Source organism: Lynx rufus, unplaced genomic scaffold (assembly GCF_022079265.1).
Source record: "Lynx rufus isolate CCGP_SWC_20201006 ecotype Redwood Valley unplaced genomic scaffold, mLynRuf1.p SCAF_15, whole genome shotgun sequence".
NCBI lineage: Eukaryota > Metazoa > Chordata > Mammalia > Carnivora > Felidae > Lynx > Lynx rufus.
The window spans coordinates 61,090,007-61,110,221 of record NW_025814829.1 but is presented as its reverse complement, the minus strand read 5'-3'; the positions used below and the strand labels follow the sequence as shown (position 1 = coordinate 61,110,221).

Genomic DNA, 20,215 nt, shown 5'->3' with positions numbered 1-20,215 from the left:
GATGCATGGAGTGCGAGTGGGGGAGGGGCAGAGAGAAAGGGAGACACAGAATCTGAGGCAGGTTCCAGACTCTGAGCTGTCAGTACAGAGCCCGACGTGAGGCTCTCATGGGGTCATGGCCTGAGCTGAAGTCAGACACTTAAGCAACAGAGCCACCCAGGCGCCCCTGCCTTTGCCCATTTTTTAATTGAGTTATTTGTTTTTCTGCTATTTTTTAAAAAAAAAATTTAGGTTTATTTATTTATTTTGAGAGAGACCCCAAGACAGTTGGAGTGGGGGAAGGGCAGAGAGAGCGGAAGAGAGAAAGAATCCCACAGCAGGCTCCACATTGCCAGCGCAGAGCCCGATGCAGGGCTCGAACCCAAGAAACTGTGAGATCGTGACCTGAGCCAAAACCGAGAGTCGGAAGCTTAACTGACTGAGCCAGCCAGGTGCCCTTGTTTTTCTGCTATTGAGTCGTAGGAGTTCTTTATGTATATTGGATACTGACCCCTTATCAGATGTATGGTGTGCAGATAGTTTCTCCCATTCCACGGGTGGTCTTTTTGCTTTGTCGATGGTTTCCTTTGCTGTGCAGAAGCCTTTTGGTTGGACGTAGCCCCACGTGTTTATTTTTGCATTAGTTACTTGAGCTTTAAGTGTCCTCTCCAAGAAACCATCACCAAGCCCCACGTCAGAGAGCTCTGTGTCTGTTTCCTTCCAGGAGTTTCTTGGTTTCAGGTCTTACGTTTAAGTTCTTGGTCCATTTCAAGTTACTCTTTGTGAGTGGTGTGAGGTAGGGGTCTAGTCTCGTTATTTTCTATGCGAATATCCACTTATCCCAGCGCCATTTATTGAAGAGACTGTCTTCTCTCTGTCAAGTATTCTTGGCTCCCTTGTCAAAGGGCAGTCGACTCTCTACGCCTGGGTTCCTTTCTGGGCTCTCAGTTCTGTCCCATTGGTCTGTTTGTTTTTATGCCGGTACCATATTGGTTTGACGATCGTGGCTTTACAGTACGGCTTGCAATCAGGAAGCGTGACGCTTCCCACTGCGTTCTTCTTTCCCTGAGTTCCCGGGTCAGCTGAGGTCACCACTTTTGCTTTGCAGATGGGCAGAGCCACAGGCTGTGCTCTGTGTCCAGGTGTTGCCATTAGCGGGCCTGTTGGGTGGGCTGCACAGTGTCCCGTGTGCCTGGCATGCTGGAGGCGTGTTCCACAGTGAGCGGGGCTACAAACTAGTATCCTGGCCTGGTGTGGCGGGAGAAGCGGTCTGAGGCTGGTAAAACTCATTCCTTGTTGTCTTAACTCTGGCCAAGCCATGCCCCTAGTTCCCTGGGTGAGCAGGTGCACTGGTTTCCCTCTGCTGGCTTTGCCTGCCCTTGTCCCGGCGGCGGGAGCACCCACACAGAGCTTCCGGCCGGGCTCATCAGATGGGGCAGCAGGTGGGGCTAGGGAGGGCAGCTTAGAGCAACTCTCAATTTTCCAAACACACCTTCCATTGGGAGGGGCTGGGAGCTGGCCTTGGGGTCGGCTGTGGATTAATCCTCTTGCCTATGCGCAGCAGGGAAACCCTCCAGTTGGGCCTGGCTTTGCCCCCCGGGGTGATTAGCCTGCCCGGCCTCTGGCCTGGAGGGTTTCGGGGTGTCCCAAGTGGCTGGGAAGTCCCCTGCACAGCATGTGGGGCTGGGACGCAGCTCCCTCCCTGGGCAAGCCGGGCTGTAAGGCCGGCAGAATCCTTTGTTTGGGGACCCAGAGCGGACAGATCTGATTCTGCACCGATCCCTGGTGAGCGTGTGTCACCGGCTTTGGGGATTGCGACGTGGGCCCTGCGGGTGTGGCCCGCGTGCCCTGATCTGTGCTGGGTGCTTTGGATCGCCCCCGCCCCCGTCGGAGCCGGAGATGTGCCTGCAGTCCCGTGGAAGGAGATCAGAGGGAGGGCGCCCAGAAGGGACTCGGGGGGGGGGGGACCTCTGGTGGTGGTGCGCTGGCCTGGGGAAGGGGCTGGGGGGTCAGGGTGTAGCCGCTGCTCTTGTCCGTCCGGCGTGGCCTGTGTTGGTCTCTGCGGTGTGAGGGTGCTCTCGCCTCACCGCCCCCGTTCTTGGAGTCATCGGTGGTGTTTGCTCATGAATACTTGTTGGCTCTCCTTTTGGGGAAGGGCAGTGACGTCAGCAAGGACCTCTGGTGCCGTCTTGGTGACGTCACCCCCTCCAGGCGTCTGCAGGTTTAGCACACAGAGCAGGGGCGATGCAGGTGGTCTGACACGCACGGGACGCTGGGTGCATTTGGACCCTCGAATTCCACCTCCCGTATTCAGGTGCTGCGCTGGGGGCTGGGGACAGTAAGGTGAATGGGATGCCACCTGGGGTCCCAGAGGGACTGTCAGCCCTTCAGGCGGCAGAAACACAGTCGGTGGCAGTTGTTAAGAGGAGGAGGGTGGGCAGGGGTCGGGATCAGGAATCAGCACGCGGACTCGGGTCAGCCTTGGATCTGAGGCACCAAGGGGTGGGCCCGTGGGAAAGGCCACCTCGGGAAGCCAGCAGGGGCCACTGAGATTGGGCAGGGACGGGCCAGAAGCCAGGGAGCAGAGAGGGAGGAAATGGGCCCCCGGGGTAGCTTCCCCGAGGCGTGGGAACCGTGAGGAGGAGGGGGGTGAGGGAGCTCACCGGTCTCCTGGCTCGTTTCCGGAATGGCCTGCTCTCTCGTCTGGACCTGCTATGGCACGTCACCCCTGCCTGCGAGGCAGTGGGAGTCGGCAGCCCCTTTAAAGACGCCCCCTACGGGGCGCCTGGGTGGCGCAGTCGGTTAAGCGTCCGACTTCAGCCAGGTCACGATCTCACGGTCTGTGAGTTCGAGCCCCGCGTCAGGCTCTGGGCTGATGGCTCAGAGCCTGGAGCCTGTTTCCGATTCTGTGTCTCCCTCTCTCTCTGCCCCTCCCCCGTTCATGCTCTGTCTCTCTCTGTCCCAAAAAGAAAAATAATAAATGTCGAAAAAAAAAATAAAAAAATAAAGACGCCCCCTAGGTTTTGGGGGCGCCTGGGCGGCTCAGTCAGTTGCACATCCAACTCTTGAATTTGGCTCGGGTCATGATCCCGGGGTCATGGGATCGAGCCCCACTTTGGGCTCCGTGTTGGGTGTGAACCTGGTGGCCCGGAGTGTGAGAGCCCGTGAAGGAGGGGATTGGCGTGTGGGCTGTAGACTGGTTGGTTCGCAGATGAAAGTCCGTCACTGGCCCTGGGGGGGCAGTCTCTGGGGGGAGGGGCAGTCTCTCGGGGGGGGGGCAGTCTCTCAGGGCAGGGGGCAGGACACCAGGTGTCAAAGCTCGAGGGACTCCTGGCCGACACCTGCTTAGCGTGGAAGGCGGAATGATGCCCCCCAGAGATGTGCACACCCTGACCCCCAGAGCCTTGGAAAATGTTCCCTTCCGCAGCGTAGGGGGCTCTGCAGACGTGACTACGGGAAGGACCTTGCGACGGGGGGGGGTCTCCCTGGCTGATCGGGTGGGCCCAGCGTCATCACAGGGGTCTTACAGGAGGGAGGCGGGAGGGTCAGAGTCAGGGAGAGACGTGAAGGTGTGGGGTGTGGGAGCAGGGGTCGCAGAGGAGGGATGTGGGCGCTGGCTGGGCTGGTGCGGGAGGGGCCGGGAGCCCATAAACGCGGCAGCCGAAGAGCCTCCGGAAGGACCCAGCCCTGAGGACGTTCCAGACTCGCGACCTCCCGAGCTGTAAGAGGGTGGTACCCGCTGCTCGAAGCCGCTGAGGTTGTGGTGGCTGCTGCGGACAGGGGACGGCCACTCGTCCTGCTGTGGGCTGCCGCGAGGCCCAGGGCCCAGTAGGAAGGCAGCCTGGCTCCAGGCAAGTGACAGCTGCGTCGCGACATTTCCCGTAGGGACCTGGGAAGTCCTACCCGGTAAGGGCCCTGGACACACGCACAACCTTGCTCTGTGTGCCCGTGGATGTTCGGTAAATCTCAGGCTCCCCGTCCCCTCCCCCACTTGCAGGGACGGCTCGTCGTGGCCCCAGGACCGTGCACCCCCTCAGGCTGCCACATGGGCCTCGCCGGCGTGGGGCTAAGAGGCGGGCCGGGCCCGAGTGGGAAGGTGCTGGACGCCGGCCGCTCCTCTCCGAGCCCCTGGGGGGTTGGGCAGCTGGGCCCCCGGCCGGCCGTCAGCACGCAGGCCACCGTGTCCCCGGCACCCTCCGAAAGCTGTCCCCTCTGGCCCCTCACAGGGACGTTCGTCTCGGCCTTCGCCGTCCTCTGCGGAGCCCGCACCGACCTCCCGGACAGGCACGTGTGCTGCGTCTTCTGGCTCAACATCGCGGCGGCCCTCATCCAGACCCTCACGGCCATCGTCATGGTGGGCTGGATCATGAGCATCTTCTGGGGCATGGACATGGTCATCCTCGCCAGTGAGTAGCCCGCCAGCGCCCTGCTTTCTGGGGCGGGGGCCGGGATTCGGGGGGACGGGGCAGGCGCCGAATGGTCTGGGGTGTTGGCGCTTCGCAGGCAGGCCCGCCCCTCCCTGGAGCCCGGTGCTCAGGAGGGCTCACGGGTGTCCTCGTCACTGGAGTCTGCAGCCCCCTGGCACAGGGGACCCTCCCCACGTGCCCGGCCCAATGCCTGCAGGGAATCCCGAGTGCAGACAGGCAGAGACCCGGGCCAGAGGGCGTGAGCAAGAGAGACAGAGCTGCTCATCAGCTCAGACGCATCGGCCTCCTCTTTGTCAAGGAAGCAGCCCCCGAGGACCCTGAGTGGCCGGGGCGTGGCCCGCGTGAGCTGAGGTCCCCGTGCCCGGCATCCCCTGTCTCCATCCTGCAGTTTTCCAGAAAGAAGGAAAGCCTACCTGGCATCTCTCCCCACGGGACGCCCTGTGACTGTGGCGTGTGTTTTGTTTCGTTGGACAGCCAGGACAGCACGATTTGCCTCCTCCTTGGGATCTCAGCGTTGTTCGTGTGAACCCTTGCCGATCATTTGGCCCGCACTTGGTGCACACACAAAACTGTTCTGTGCGAGTGCTTAATGTTACAAAGTCAAGTTTACCAAAAATGACTTGATGAACCTTTAAAAAATAACCTGGCAATATGCCTGGAGATAAACCTAACCAAAGAGGTGAAAAATCGATACGCTGAAAACCATAGAAAGCTTATGAAAGAAATCGAAAATGACACACCCCCCAAAATGGAAAAACGTTCCATGCTCCTGGATTAGAAGAACAAATATTGTTAAAATGTCGATACTCCCCAGAGCAGTCTACATATTCAATGCGATCCCTATCAAAGTAACACCAGCATTCTTCACAGAGCTAGCACAAACAATCCTAAAATGTGTATGGAACCAGAAAAGACCCCAAATAGAGAAAGCAACCTTGAAAAAGAAAACCAAAGCAGGAGGCATCACAATCCCGGACTTCAAGCTGTGTCACAAAGCTGTCATCATCAAGACACTGGCACAAAAAGAGACGCACAGATCAATGGAAGAGAATAGAGAACCCAGAAACGAACCCACAAACCTATGGCCAACTAATCTTTGACAAAGCAGGAAAGAATATGCAGTGGAAAAAAGACTCTTCAGCAAGTGGTGCTGGGAAAACTGGACAGCGACACAAAGAAAAATGAACCTGGGCCACTTTCTTACATCATACACAACAATAAACTCAAAACCATCAAAATCCTCGAGGAGAAAGCAGGCAAAAAACCTCTTTGATCTTGGCCGCAGCAACTTCTTACTCAACACGTCTCCGGAGGCAAGGGAAACAAAAGCCAAAATGAACTACTGGGACCTCATCAAAATTAAAAGCTTCTGCACAGCGAAGGAAACAATCAGCAAAACTAAAAGGCAACCGACAGACTGGGAGAAGATACTTGCAAATGACATATCAGATAAAGGGTTAGTATCCAAAATCTACAAAGAACTTATCAAACTCAACAGCCAAAAAACAAATAATCCAGTGAAGAAACGGGCAAAAGACATGAATAGACACTTCTTCCAGGGAGACATCCAGATGGCCAACCGACCCATGAAAAAATGCTCAACGTCACTCATCATCAGGGAAATACAAATCAAAACCACAATGAGGTACCACCTTACACCTGTCAGAATGGCTAACGTTAACAACTCAGGAACAGCAGATGTTGGCGAGGACGTGGAGAAAGAGGGTCTCTTCTGCACTGTTGGCGGGAATGCAAACTGGTGCAGCCGCTCTGGAAAACAGTGTGGAGGTTCCTCAAAAAATTAAAAATAGAACTACCCTATGAGCCAGCAATAGCACTGCTAGGAATTTACCCAAGGGATACAGATGTGTAATTTGTAGGGGCACATGCACCCCCAAAGTTTATAGCAGCACTATCGACAAGAGCCAGAGTATGGAAAGAACCCAAATGTCCATCGATGGATGAATGGATAAAGAAGCGGTGTGTGTGTGTGTGTGTGTGCGCACACACACACACACAATGGATTATATATATACACACACACAATGGAGTATTACTCGGCAATCAAAAAGAATGAAATCTTGCCGTTTGCAACTACGTGGATGGAACTAGAGTGTATCATGCTAAGTGAAGTAAGTCAGAGAAAGACAGATATCGTGACTTCACTCACGTGTGGCATTTAAGATACACAACAGATGAACATAAGGGAAAGGGAAGCAAAAATAATATAAAAACAGAGAAGGAGACCAACCGTAAGAGACTCTTAAATACAGAGAACAAACTGAGGGTTGCCGGTGGGGTGTTGGGCGAGGAGAAGGGCTGAGGGGTGATGTGATGGGTGTTAGGGAGGGCACTGGTTGGGATGAGCACTGGGTGTTCTGTGGAAGTGATGAATCACTATTCTATTCCTGGAAAAAAAAGATATTTTGATTAAAAATAAATAAATAAGTAAATAAATGATAACATCCCCCCCCACACACACACACACACAAAGAACTAAAACCACTCACCGCTGTTTGGCTCTACAACGATAAAAAGAGATCTTCCAAAATGACTTGTAAACAAACAACAACCATACTTGCCAAAAATGGACTGAAGGGTGAGGTGGTAACACCCAACGTCTGCTTTTCCCGGGACTTTCCTGAACTTTCTAAGCAGACGGTTTTGGCCAAGTAGAGGAGAGATCTCTACGAGGCCGACCTCCCTCAGTGCATTAAGGAATTCTCACGAGTGCAGAATAGCATGATGTGTTTTAAGCTCTAGGCGTCTCCTGTTGTGGTTTGGACAGAGCTGGAGAAGGTGTACTGAGGCTTCACGAGGGGTCTTTCTGTAGAGACGTGGAGGGAGCCATTTTGTTTCATTTAAGAATGCTTTGGCGTGTTTCCAGTGGTTTCACAAATATCCCCTCAAGGTAAGAACACAAGCAGGCCTCCCGATATTTGCGACTTTCTTGCAAAGACGTCCAGGGCAATTAAAAAAAAAAAGTTCTATGTGGAACCGTGTTAGTAACCTTAGTGACTAATACTTCTCAGAAGTACAAAACATCCTCAGGGGAAATTTTTTCAGTAAAATGAAAATGGCTTAATGTTCTCTAAGCGTAAAACCACTGCTTATTATTATTTTAAAAAAATGCAGAAAATGAGGAAGAGAGTGAAAAAAAAATAGCAGCACGAATAAGGAAATATTTAGAGATATTCAGAAGGAACCCCTGGCAACATTTGGCTCATCATTCCAGAGCCTTTACAGAATACATTCAAATGTATCTTACGCAGTTTTTAAAATTTGGATTATTTTATGGATATCGTTCGTGTTTGAAATTTGGTGAGGTTTTTTTGTTTGTTTCGCATTTCCATGTCTAGAAATATATGGAATTTTAATTACTTTCAGGATCTCCTTTGGATGTCACGATTAAGTTTTTCCCTTTGCAGAACATAGTTGAAAAAACCTTTTGCAACTAGATGTTCGATAAACGCTTTCTGGTGACGAAAACCACCGGTGGGAGAAGGGCACCTGTCCGTCCGTCCCTGCGGTGGGTTCCCCAGTGGGTTCCCACTCGGGGGGGGCGGGGGGGGGGCTGTTGTTGACCTTGAAACCAGGAAAGGCCGCCATTAAAATCTGAGTTTGTGCTTCTGTTCAGTTCCCTTGGCCATCACTTCAAGAGGAAACGACTTTACTTTTAATGTGTATCAGAGGGGAATTCTCTTTTACACTTTTCAATTTAAAACTAGCTGTTCTCGCAGCGCCCGGGTGGCTCAGTCCGTTGAGCGCCTGACTCTTGATTTCGGCTCAGGAGGAAAGAGTGGAGAACTTCCATACTGGACCGGTTTGGGCGAAAGAGACGAGTTCCTGTGCTCGGGCACTGGACCCTTGGACAGACAAGGGGCATTAGGAGACCAGTTCGTGAAAGCAGAACGAACTCCGCGGATCGCACAGTTGCCCTGATAACTGCCCCGTGCTTATGTGTGAGGCTAACATTGGGAGAACATGGCTCAAGGGTCCCTAGGAATGTTTTTGTGCTATTTTTGCAAACCGCCCGAAATCTGAAATTCCATCGCCCTGAAAAGTGAAAGGATTAAAGAATAATAATCCCCTTAGCGAGACCTCAGAACAGACACCGCACGTGCCTTAAAGCAGCCACACTCGTCGCCGGGTGCCCCCGTGCGGGTTTGCTGTTTCCACGCGTCCCGTCTACCTCATTGGGCCACGGATTCTCGAGGACAAGGCGCCACCTTGCCCCGCTCTTCACACCCCAGGCTCCTCGTGGTGTCCCGCACACAGCAAACCATTCGTGGGGGCGACTCTCAGTGTCAGAGGTAGGGACGGCAGAGGCAGGAGGGGAAGTCGGGAGCCCTAGAAGGATCTGGAACAACTGTCGTGCCTGGGTCCGGGGTCCCCCGAGGGTCCAGGCTCTGGGGCACACATAGATGCTGGGGCCAGGCGGGGCCGGGGGTCAGCGACCGGGCAGGCCACCCGGCCAGAGAATGCAGGCACCAGAGCCCGAGTGGGATCCACCAGAACCAGTGGTTGATCGGTCAGACTGGCTTCCGGGAAGGAGGTCGTCCGGCAGCAGAGGTCAGGGAAGACGTGGGGTGGGTGTTCTGCCAGGGGGTCCCAGAGTCAGGGCAAAGCAGGCAGACCCCGGGAGACAGGGACAGCCGGAGAAACAGGAGGGGAGCACCAAGCCTGGCCCGCAGTGGGAGGGATAAGCAGGGGAGTGGTCAGGAGGCTGGGGAGGGCCGTTCTCAGGGCAGACACTGCCCCCCTCAGGAAGTCAGGGTGGAGGTGGGCAAGGAGACAGAGACCGAGGCAGGCCCGTCATGGGAGCCTCCCCCTGTGTGCTCCGTGGAGGGTGCGGGCCATCGCAGGCATTCGGGGGGAGGGTGCGATCGATCGATCGATCGTAGGCGGTGCAGCGAGGCTGACGGTTCCCTGGAGGGAACTGGCTGCTTCCCTAGGGGCCTATGTTGGAACCTGGGAGGTGTGTCTGCTCTGGGAAGCGTCCTCAGCCTCAGTGGCAAAGCCTGACCCCTCGACTGCCTTTTTTGCCATCGCGCCGATGGCCGGCGGGGCACTTGGGCATTTAGGAAGGAAACCTTCCACTAGAGCGGAACGTGTCGTGTCACCGGCCTGTCTCAGTAAAAGTGAGGTGGCGCCTAATCCCTAGAGCTTTCTGGTTATTTTTATCTGGGTCACCCGTAAAATCCAGGGACCACGGGGTCTGTATCTCAGACATAATTGAAAGCCCCACCCCCCGCCCAGACCCCAAGAAGATGGGGGGGAAACCTGGTCACATCCTCTCTTTCCATCACCCCAGACTGTGGTCTTAGCCGGAAACCCCTCCCACGTCCGGGTGGCCGCTCTGGGTGGGCCACGGGATACCAGTGCGAGAACCCCCATTTCCACCCCTCCCCAGGCCTTCGCTGTAGTCACTCGGCTCCTTGGATGTCCCCACACTGGCTCCGAAGATGCTCTTTAGAGTCTTTAGACTTGGCTGCAGGAGGAAACCTCCCAGGATGGACACTCTGAGGGGAGGACCCGCAGTTGACTCGTCCGCCCGAATCAACAGGTGGACGGGGGCTGTCCTTTCTGGGGTCATCCCGCCCCTCGCCGCAAAAAAGAAGGAAACTTCTCGGTCGGAACAGAGCGGGATGATTTTCACACAGCCCTGTTCAGAGCGTCATCGACAAACATACCCCCAAGAGACCCCCCCCCAGCAAGAGGACCACCAGGTTAAACCCGGATCTAAGTAGACGTTAAAACCGAGGTCGTAGGAGCTTGCTGCTCTGCTGATGTGAATAACGACAAAGTACGGCCCACGACAGGCCGTCTTGGTCGCGGGTCCATACGTCCTCGGCAGTTCTCCGGCACTCTCCCTCTGCCGCTGCACCCGGGGCAGACGCTTGCGGATCGGATTCAGGACGCTTCCTGCTGATGAGTCGTGTGTGTTCTCGATACACGGCTTTGGACAACCGCTGTCCGCTGATCCGGAAAGTCGGCAAGACAAAATCTGTTGGCCATCCCCCCACCCGGCCTCGGGCTTTCCCGAGGCGCTAGGTTTTCTGTGTGTGGCTCCTGTCCCTATAAAGGGTGACCGTGTGGCTCAGGCGGAGCCAGGCTGGGGCCAGGATGGGTCACTTCCAAATCTTCAGTCTGTCCTGCAGGCATCTCTCCTTGGGCCCACCTGGAATTCATCTCCAGGCGCCCATGGGGGGCGGCGAGGAGAGAGTGAGGGGCAGGGGGTGGTCCTGGAGGGAGCAGTGGGCTTGGTTGAGCTGTGGGGCTGGGGGTGGCCCCATGGGAGCCTCCCGTGAGCCCCTGCAGCCCAGCATGCACCTGCTGGTCCCTGGACCGGGGCACAGTCCTTCTACAGCCTCCTCCTCGGCCCCCGTGGCCTCTGTTTTTACCCTGTTTTCACCCTGTTTTCTCTCTTTCTTTCTCTCCGCTCCCTCCTGCGGCCTCACATCTTGTGTCGCCCCCAAGTTTCCCAAGGTGAGTCTGCCGATGGGCGATGGGCGGCCTCGAACCCGCCACTGGCCTCACCGCCCCCAGAACACGGATGCTCCCCGCCTCCCCGCCCCCCCTGCCACCAACTTGGCCATCAGGCTTTTATTTTGTTTTTGTTTTTGAAATCTGTTTGTATTTATTTTTGCGTCTTTTGTGTATCCCGGGTTTTGCTTTTGTTTTCTTTTTGTTTGGATTTTTAGCTTTTTGCTTTGGACAACGTTGAAACGTAGACAAAAGCCGAGGGCCTGGTATACTGAGCCCCTCCGCGCCCACACCGGCTTCAACAGCTGCCAACTCACGGTCACTCCTGTGTCACCTGGGACATCTTCTCTCTTTCCTACATTTCCGCCCCCCCCCCAATTGGGAGTCAAAATTGGTGAATAATTTGGGAAATAGACAAAAAGCAGTCAAGTCCACAGAAGTTCCCTCTGGGGGCTGAGTGACCAGCTATCGGGGGGAACCTTTCAGCAGATTCCAGTGGCTGAATTTTCCCAACGGCCTCAAAATGATTAACGGTGTTTTAAAGGCTTGGAGCCCTTTGTGTCCCACACGTCCGGCTGCTTGAGCTCACACATGCGGTGACGGTCTTTTGCGTCCTGTCTTCTGTTTTGCTTTCCGTCCTCCTGTCCATCCACACGTCCCAGGTGCCTGTCACACTGCCACTGCCTCCCACGGCTCTGCCCTGGGAAGTCACACCAGGCAGTGACTTCTGGGGTGTGGCTTGAATACGTTGAATACCTTACCGCCCCCACCCGGACACCCCCCTCTCCGATACCCCCAGTAAACCCAAATTTCCACGGCTCTCCATTCATCCTTCTGTTTCCCATTAAAAAGTGCATGCCCCTGGGAAAAGTCGGACCCTCCCCCTCCCCCAAGCATAGCAGTCATTTCTACTTCAGTGAGAATCAGACCTCGCGAACATATTCCAGTTCGCAGGCGCCTCCTGGGGAAATCCCGGAGGAAGCTAGCGTCTCACCCCGTCTCTCTGGTTCTTCCTCGCAGGCTACAAGGAGCAGGGCATCCCACAGCAGCTGTGAGCCCGAAGGAGCCGCCAAGAACTCCGGGGTGGTCCGTGAGGGCCGCACCAGGCAGCGGCGGGCACAAGGACCCTTACGTCTTCTCTTCTGCCGTGTCCTGGGTTTGGAGCGCCAAGTGGGGGCGATTTAGAAAGATATTTATTTCGAAAACACATCTGCTTTCCTTGGCTGGCTGTTGAGACTGCCCACCCCTCCCCCTGCTCCAGAAAGACGTGGGAGCCCCGAGCATCTCAAGCGGGGTAGGGAGTGGGGTCCGGGTTGCTGACAGCGAAGCTGGCATCCTGGGCTCACCCCTGCCTCGCACGGCTCCCTGGGTCCCCCTAAGCGTCTCCTGACCCTGCCTCTCCCTTCTGCAGCCCACGCTTCGCCCACTCCCTTCCTCACGCCTGAAATCTCTGGGCCTGGTTGGGTTTCGATCTTTGCTTCCCTGGAAGGAGGCCAGTGACCCCCACCCCCCCGGACCAGAATCCCCAACGAAGGCCAGAAGCTTTCTCGTTACACTTAACTCCGCTTCTGGCCCGCGGCCCTCTGGAAATCCTCGGGGCTGGACGGGTCTCGGAATTCCAAAAACCCGGATCCGAGAAAGAACGAGAGACATTTACCGCCCGTTTCCTGCTGCCCAGTGAGGACCAGCTCCCCGCCGTCAAGCACAGGACCGTTTCTGCGGAGAGACGTGTGAACAGTCGGGCCGATTGGGATCAATAAAAACGCCAAATAGCGTCACCTTGTTGGTTCAGGTCAGATTTGGGCCTCAGGAAGCGACGGAAGGAAACCCAGCATTCGAGAGCGTTCGAAAAAAAGAAAACCGTAGGAGTCATGCCCTTCTCTCCGGAAACCCCTCTTGCGCACGAGTCCCCGGGGACGTTGCTGTTGTGACGGGGGTTCCTCCCACTGCAAAGGGACAGTCGGGGCCTTTGCGGCACCTGCGTAAAAGATTGTGAGTTGGATCCTGGAGGGGGAGGGGGGCAGGAGCTCACGGAAGTTGTTCGGGCCACTGCGGGTCGAGTGTTGATCTGAGGTTAAGAGAAAGGAGATCCAAGGTCACGTGACAGGTGGACATCTGCACGCCCGTTTTCGTCTCGCGGGAATTGCTAAACCGTGGGTCTGGCTCCAAGCTGTTTGCGGGCCTGGGGCTCCCCGTGGAGAAGTGGAACCCCCCACCACCCCCACCGGCCGCAGCCCCTACCCACCACCCCCAGCCCCGAGTCGGAGGCGGCCCGATCCGGCCCCTCTGCCAGCCGCTTGGCTTTGACCGACGCCCGGTCCTCTCCCGTGGCCGCCCGGGGCCGGCCTGCACTTCCTAAACCCCTGGCCGTGTCCGTCTTCCTGTCCTTTCCCCCCTGACCCAGCCAGGCCTCTCTGCTGCTGCTTCCGTGTTTGCGATCCTCTGTGTTTTCAACGCGTGGGACCAGGCTTGGTTTTCTGCAGAAAGGCAGAACCTTCCGGTGGGTGAAGACGGCGTCGTCTGGGCCAGGAAGAGACCAGGAGGCTGCTGGGGGCAGAGAGGAAAGAGCAGTCTCCGTGGCACGTTTAGTGGCAGTCCAGACACAGGCGGGGTTTTCCTGGGTGACAAGTGTCACCCTGAGCCCGGTGGGGGCGGCCTACTACAGGGCTCGGTGGGCTCGGAAGGCCCGTTCCCCTGGGCACCCCCGCCTCCGAGGCTCCCCTCTGCTGCCACCTGCTTCCGAACCGGAGAGTCCGTGAGGATCGCCTCACCGGGGAGCAGCCCGCTGTGGCCTGAGTGTCACCGTCATCAGGTGACGGCCAGTGGCCAGTGGCCTCCAAGGAGTCTGAGGTGGCCGCTCGGGCTGTTGGAAGTTCAGCCGATTCGTTGAACGGCAGCCAGCTGCAAAGCAGGGTTCCCGTGAGCAAGTGACGCAGCACAGGGCGATGGCCCCGAGGTCCCGGGCTCGCCCCAGGTGCGGCCTCTCGGTGCTCACGCTTCTGCAGGATGCCCCCCAGCCGCGGGTGTCTGGGGCAGGGACCTCAGGCACACAGAGAAGGCCGCAGCACACGGGATACCCCCAGGACCCTGCGGTGGCCCTCGGACCTGAGCGGCAGTTCCTGGGGCAAGAAGGAGCCACCGGGACCCGGGGGCGTCCCATGCATGGTGGAGACGGTTCAGTTCCGAGTCCGCGGTAAAGTCGAGGACCTCCGGCCGGGAGGCCCAAGCCCCGTGGGAGCGGCGGGGGACGGGGGACGTCGGGCCCCGGTCCCTGCACCCTTCTGGCCGCTGTGGGGCGGGGGCCACAGTGGGGCCGACACGCTCCAGCTGCCCCTCTGCCCCGGCTTCAGAAGCGGCAGGCCTGGCCTTGGAGCCCGTCCCCGGCTGCACTTGAGGGGGCGTACAGAAGGGACCAGGAGCAAGATGCCTTCCCTGTGTGGCCCCAGAGCCGTGTGTCAGCCCCGACGACGGGGGGGAGCTGAGCCCTGAGGCCAGCGCAAGGTGGGGCTGAGTCCCCAGGAGGAGAGAAGGCCTTCCGGAGGCCTGGGGTTCTCCCGGGGGAAGGCTGTCCCTTTTGCCACAGCTCAGCTCTTTAAAATGCAAAAGCAAGTCTCAAATGCTTTCTTCCCGAACCCCCATCCCTGCACAGAGGGGTGAGTTTGTGAGGGTTACTTTGGTTTTGCCTGGATCCGGCGCCCCGGGCCCCTCCGGCTGCCACGACACTCGCTGTTCTCACCCCGTTGGTGGCATTGGCAGAGAAAGCCTGTGTGTGTTGCGTCAACCGCTTAGGGACCCGGAACTTAGACCCAAGCCCCCCAGGTGGTGGTCGCAGACCTTGTTCAGCGTATTTATTACTCCCGCTTGCTGGCTGGTTCGGAGGGCTTTCCTCAGAGGGACCGCAGGTGGGTCCCAGCTGCACTGTGACCCTCCCTGGAGACCGTGACTTTGCACATTGCACGTGCGGGAGCCGTCTGGAGCCGCTGCTGACCGCGAACCTGCCCCGGGGCTGAGCAGAGACGGGCTTCCTTCTTCTCAACGGTCTCCCCTGTGTTGGCGGCAGGCGGTTCTCGAAGGCGGGGCTCCCTGCCCTGCGTTTGTATCCAGAGAGCACTCCGTGGACGCTGGTGTGGACTGACGGGGGTCTCCCGGCGCCCTGGCCGCCACGCCCTGCCCTTCCCGCCCTCAGGGGGAACAGCAAAGTGAGTGGAGGCAGGAGGGGCGCCTCTCCCCACGGAGGGCGCCGTGTGTGTCGGGATGGCGAGGAGGCCAGGCAGTGGGAGGGGAGGCCGGGAGCGGCCTGAGCAGGTGGGCGATGTTCGGGCTCCCGTGTTCTTCACCCGCCGGGCTCCGAGGGCTTCAGAACGCTCACGGGATCGCGGGCGTGCAAGCCACGTGGGACCCTCTCTGTGGCGATGCGTGGGGCACTTCGGGGGTGACTTCCAGCTTCCGTGCCGTTCATCTCTCCTCCCGGCTCGTGCCTCCGTTTGACCATCTGTAGGCTGGAGACAAGGGGGGGCTGGGCAGCCAACGCCGGTCGGTCCCTTTTCTCTCCGAGCCAAGGGCCTGGAGGACGAGCCCAGCCCGGGCGATCCTCGATTCCACGGTCCCGTTCCGATCCTGTCACAGCGGGAGGCAGAGGACAGGGTCGCACGAGTACGGGTCCTGTTTCCAGTACAGCTTGTCTCTCTCCTCGGCTTTGGTCCCCGGCCCCTCCCTTCCTGCCTGGATTTGCCAAAATGCCAGCCACCCGCAATCCATCCCGGGCCACTGTCACCGTAGGTGAGGCGCACAGACACATGCACGCTGTCACACACGCGTGCAACACTCCACGCACACACACGTGTGTTCACAGCCCCTTTGGCGGCTGGGTGAGGACGGGACTGTCTGGGGACTTAGGACTGGGTGTTTCACGTCCGCAGAGGGGCCTCTCACACCCCCGGGAGCCATCCCTCCGGCGTGGCTCTGGTGGGCGCAGTTCCCCTTTATCATCTGCAGGGCCCTGGGCCTGGAGCTCTTCCTCCTGGGGACCCTTGGCTCAATACCCCCACCCACCAAACCCAGCTGTGCTCGTCCCCCACGCCTGGCTTGTGGGAGGGACAGCGTGGGTCTGCCCAGAGCGGCGGGGACCGTGATCCCTTTCTGGGCCCTTCTGGGGCTAGACGGTCCTCTCCTCTGAGGCTCCTTTTCCCACAACCCTCCCACCGGCCCCAGGACGGGACGCAGCGGGGAGAGAAGGGGACGGAGGTCAGGCCCACCCCGCCTTCTGGGTCAGCGCCTGGCTGGGCGTCCCCACCGGGGAGCAGGCGATGGTGGCCGTAACTGGCCCGGGCACCCTGTGGGAGCACTTGGCTGGCCCTCTGCACAGGCCGAGTGATAGGCCTGTCGTAGCTGGTGCCAAGCTTTTTTAAACAACATACATAAACACAAGCCTGGGTGTGTGCATATTAGCCGAATTTATATTTGGACGAGTGTTGTGTTGAGACTTGGAGTTTTTGACCCGTGATTGTTTGGGTCTCTCTTCCTCCTGTTGAGCGAATCCCTGTACGTTTCCGTGGTTCTCTGGCAAGACCCGCTGCCCGGTCTCCCAGGGCTCTTTCTTTCTACTCCTGCCTAGACCCACAGCGGCTTCTCCCCCCCCGCGGCCACTTCCCTTGGGGTCCTACGAGCCTGCCAAGGGGGTTTTCCGGCGCATTCCGTGGACGGGAGCCTTCCTCGGTTCTACAAGAGGGAGAAAGTCTCAGGTTGGGGACCCGGGGAAGCTTCCAGACTTGCAGCCTGGGGCCCAGGCCTGCTGCTTTGCCTTCCCAGTGTCCTCAGGACGGAGCCCTCGGCAGGCCCGCCCGCCACTGCCCGGGGCCCCTCTGCTGCCCGGGGCCCCGCGCCCCTCGAGGCGCCGAGCAGGGCCCCGACTTCCCCAGCGCCCCGCCAGCTTCAGAAGTCACAGCCCAAACGCCATGCCGTATATGTCATGGCAGACAGCGTGCATGACGCTAGGAACCTGTATACATAGCCCCGTGTACATATTTATATATTCCTATTATAAATACACAAAGCATGGCAATCCTTCGGCATTCCAAATCTGTGTTTTTTTAAATCCTGGAAATACAACTTTAGACACCTTTTCTTCCTGTTTCTCTTTTCTATGTAATAAACGTTCATGTGACCTTTCTGGTGGCTTCTCAACCCCCTGTGTGCTCTCGTTTTTCCGGCTGGATGGACCCAGACTTGGTCCCCAGCGCCTCCCGCGCTCGCTCCGCCAAACCTGCCGATGCTGTTCTCTCGGCACGAAGGCTGGCTGTCCTTCCGAGGGCAGGGCTTCGTTTCCCACCCTCCCCTTCTTCTGGAGGTAGATCTTTGGTGATCCGATCCCTTTGGAACTGGGAATTCACCCGCCACCCTGGGCATCGCCCCCTCCCCCCCGCCCCCGGGATCGCCAGGAATAAGGTACAGACGGGATTCATCCCTATAGACGCCTGGTGGGGGAAACGTGTGTGACATAGACGTTCGGGGGCGTGTTCGGAAGCGGTTAGGAGCACTTCTAATGAGCTGTTCAGCCCTAACAAGGGACCGGTTGAACTACTTGGGAGGAAGGGCAGGGCACGGTCCAGGGCCCCGCCGGCATTTTCTTCACCGACGGGGTCAAGGCCTGGAGAGCTTATCGAGTTTGTGGACGAAGAGGAGCAAGTGGACGAACAAACCGGGATTCAGAAAGCCCCTGATGGGCAGGCCCCAGATCTGTGAGCTGACGCTAAGGGCTCAGCGACAGAGCTGTCCTGGGGAGCGAGCGCCCCTCGCCGTCCCTCACGCCGTGAGTCAGGTGCACTAGGAGCAGGAGGGGGTTCTGGAATGCCTCGTCTGTAGAGTCGCAGGCAGCGCCCGGCACCGGGGAAGGCGAGTCTCCAGGTGTCGCGTGCTGGGGCTTCTCTGGCCTGTTGGCCGCAGTGCCCTTGAGCGTTCAGGACGGGACTGCTTCAAAGTCCCGTCAGTCCGTGAGACTCCGGGCTCAAGCAGGGCGACCCTCCAAGGCCCCAGAAATGGGCCTCGGGTTGGCTCAGTCTCTGCTAAACCCGGGCCTAAGGCTGGCAATGATCCGAGATACACCCCAGGGAGCCTTTCCTGATCAGGTGCATCTTCCAAATACTCTCTGGGCTCAGATCACGCCGGGAAGGCCCCGCGGAGCAGTGCAGCGTCAGAGGGACCCCCTTACGGGCGTGGGGGGCACGTTGGGCCGCGTGAAGGCATCTGTGCCCCAGAATGCCCCACATCCCCAGCCCCCAGGCTCTGGGAGAGGCCCGTCACAGGGAGGGACACACAGGGCCCCGGGCACGAGAAGGGCCCCGCTGGGGTTTGTGGACCGGGCCTGGCCAGCCGGGTCGCTGAGACCTCACACAGTGACAGAAATCAGGAATTGCCGAGGAGAAGCGGGGACGGGGCAGCGGCTGCTCGTGTGAACGGGGCACACTTTGAGAGCCTCACGGGCAGCGGGACCTCCGGGGCCTGGGGGAGCTTGGGCATCCCGGTCCCGTCAAGACGCCGCGGCTCCGGGGCCCGTGTCCTTGCGGAGACGGGCGGCCTGAATGGCCCCTGGGTGGGCCATTCCTCTTCCCACTGACTAGGTTTGGGCCCCCAGAAGGGATCAGGCTCTGAGACGAGCGGTCAGAGCGGCACACGTTTTTCTTTTCACCAAAAATAGCCACGTTTAACACACACACACACGCACACACACCCCTCTAGAAAGCGAAGAAACTTTTTTTTTTTTTTTAATTTTTTTTTTTCAACGTTTATTTATTTTTGGGACAGAGAGAGACAGAGCATGAACGGGCGAGGGGCAGAGAGAGGGAGACACAGAATCAGAAACAGGCTCCAGGCTCTGAGCCATCAGCCCAGAGCCCGACGCGGGGCTCGAACTCACGGACCGCGAGATCGTGACCTGGCTGAAGTCGGACGCTTAACCGACTGCGCCACCCAGGCGCCCCGCGAAGAAACTTTTAAAACTGGGGATGTCGTTGGCAGAGGAGGCAAGCACTTTGCAAACACTCAGAAGCTTCCCCCTACCCCCATCCAAATCCTCCCTGGTGCCCCAGGCCCAGCTCCAGAACTGTAACCACTGGGCGAGACCAGACCGGTCCTGTGGCCCTGCCCTCCACTCCTCTGCTCCTGGGCCAGCTGTCCGCCCCCCCCCAACCCACACCACCCACGTGAGGCAGGGGGAGGCCGCCTGTCCCTCCACTCAGCCCACCCAGCCCTCCAGCTCAGCTAACCTGCAACGATCGAGGGTCTTTCCTGAGATCCTTGGGATCTTTCCTCCTTGGTCCTGAGGCTGTGTTTGCAAGCCTGAAGCCACATCGGGCCCGAGGCCGGACAAGACAGCGGCACGCAGGGAGACGGAGGAGGGGGTCCCCAAGGCCGGTGCTAGCCTCGCCCCTTCCACCACGGCCACGGTGCTCCCGGCCCTTCCTGCCTCCCTCGGTGCTCCTTCCTTCCTGTCTGTGAACTGGCTCAAGTTGAGCTTCTCTCACTAATAACAAAAGGAGCCTTGGCCTTCACTGACCACGCACGCACGTTCGCATGCACACGCGCCAGGCCCGGGCAGGTGATCGGCGAAGCCTTTCGCGTTGACGTAACACAGGCTTCTGTCCCCGCCGGCACCACCCACCTCCCGCTCCACCGTCCCCTCCTGTAAAGGGCACAGTACGTAAAGAAAAAGTTGGGGCGCCTGGGTGGCTCAGTCCGTTGAGCGACTTCGGCTCAGGTCATGATCTCACAGCTCGTGCATTCGAGCCCCGCGTCGGGCTCTGTGCTGACAGCTCGGAGCCTGGAGCCTGCTTCGGATTCTGGGTCTGTCTCTCTCTCTCTCTCTGCCCCTCCCTGACTCAAGCTTTCTCTGTCTCTCTCCAAGTAAATAAACAAAAGCTCCAGAAAATGTTAAGCCACATGTACAAATCCTTTCTTTTCCCATCGAGCTGACGGCACGTGTGGATGCCCAGGCGGGTGAGGGCCAGGCAGGACATCTCAGCGGGCTGGGGGCGCCGCCTGGTTAATGAGGGTCAGTTACAGCGTACGAAACCAGGGCTGGGGTCCCAGGACCAAGATCAGTGTCGCCTTTCTGAGCCCACGTGAAAAACCGCACCCAGAGGTTGGCGGTCTGAAGTCCTTGCATGAATTCTCCGCGATCCAGGATCCTCGGGGCGTCCAGCCGCCCAGACCTGCCGGACCGGCCGCACAGCAAGGCCCAAGTGCCTTGACAGAGGGAACCAGGTTTCTCAGACACGAGACGCCTCCCCCACATCGTGCAGGTCCTATAACGCTTTTCTTTCTCTTGT

The 20,215-nt window shown here is 58.3% G+C and overlaps 1 protein-coding gene across 1 annotated transcript in view; it reads left to right on the top strand.

Annotated features, from left to right (window-relative positions):
- Nucleotides 1–17,060, top strand: part of STUM (stum, mechanosensory transduction mediator homolog) — a 61,662-nt gene extending 44,602 nt beyond the window's left edge. Inside the window, exons 2-3 of the mRNA XM_047077135.1 lie at nt 4,206–4,385; nt 11,913–17,060. Coding sequence (XP_046933091.1) covers nt 4,206–4,385; nt 11,913–11,947 — 215 coding nt within the window. The 3' untranslated portion in view covers nt 11,948–17,060. The remainder of the gene's footprint in view (nt 1–4,205; nt 4,386–11,912) is intronic.
- The last annotated feature ends 3,155 nt before the right edge of the window (nt 17,061–20,215 follow it).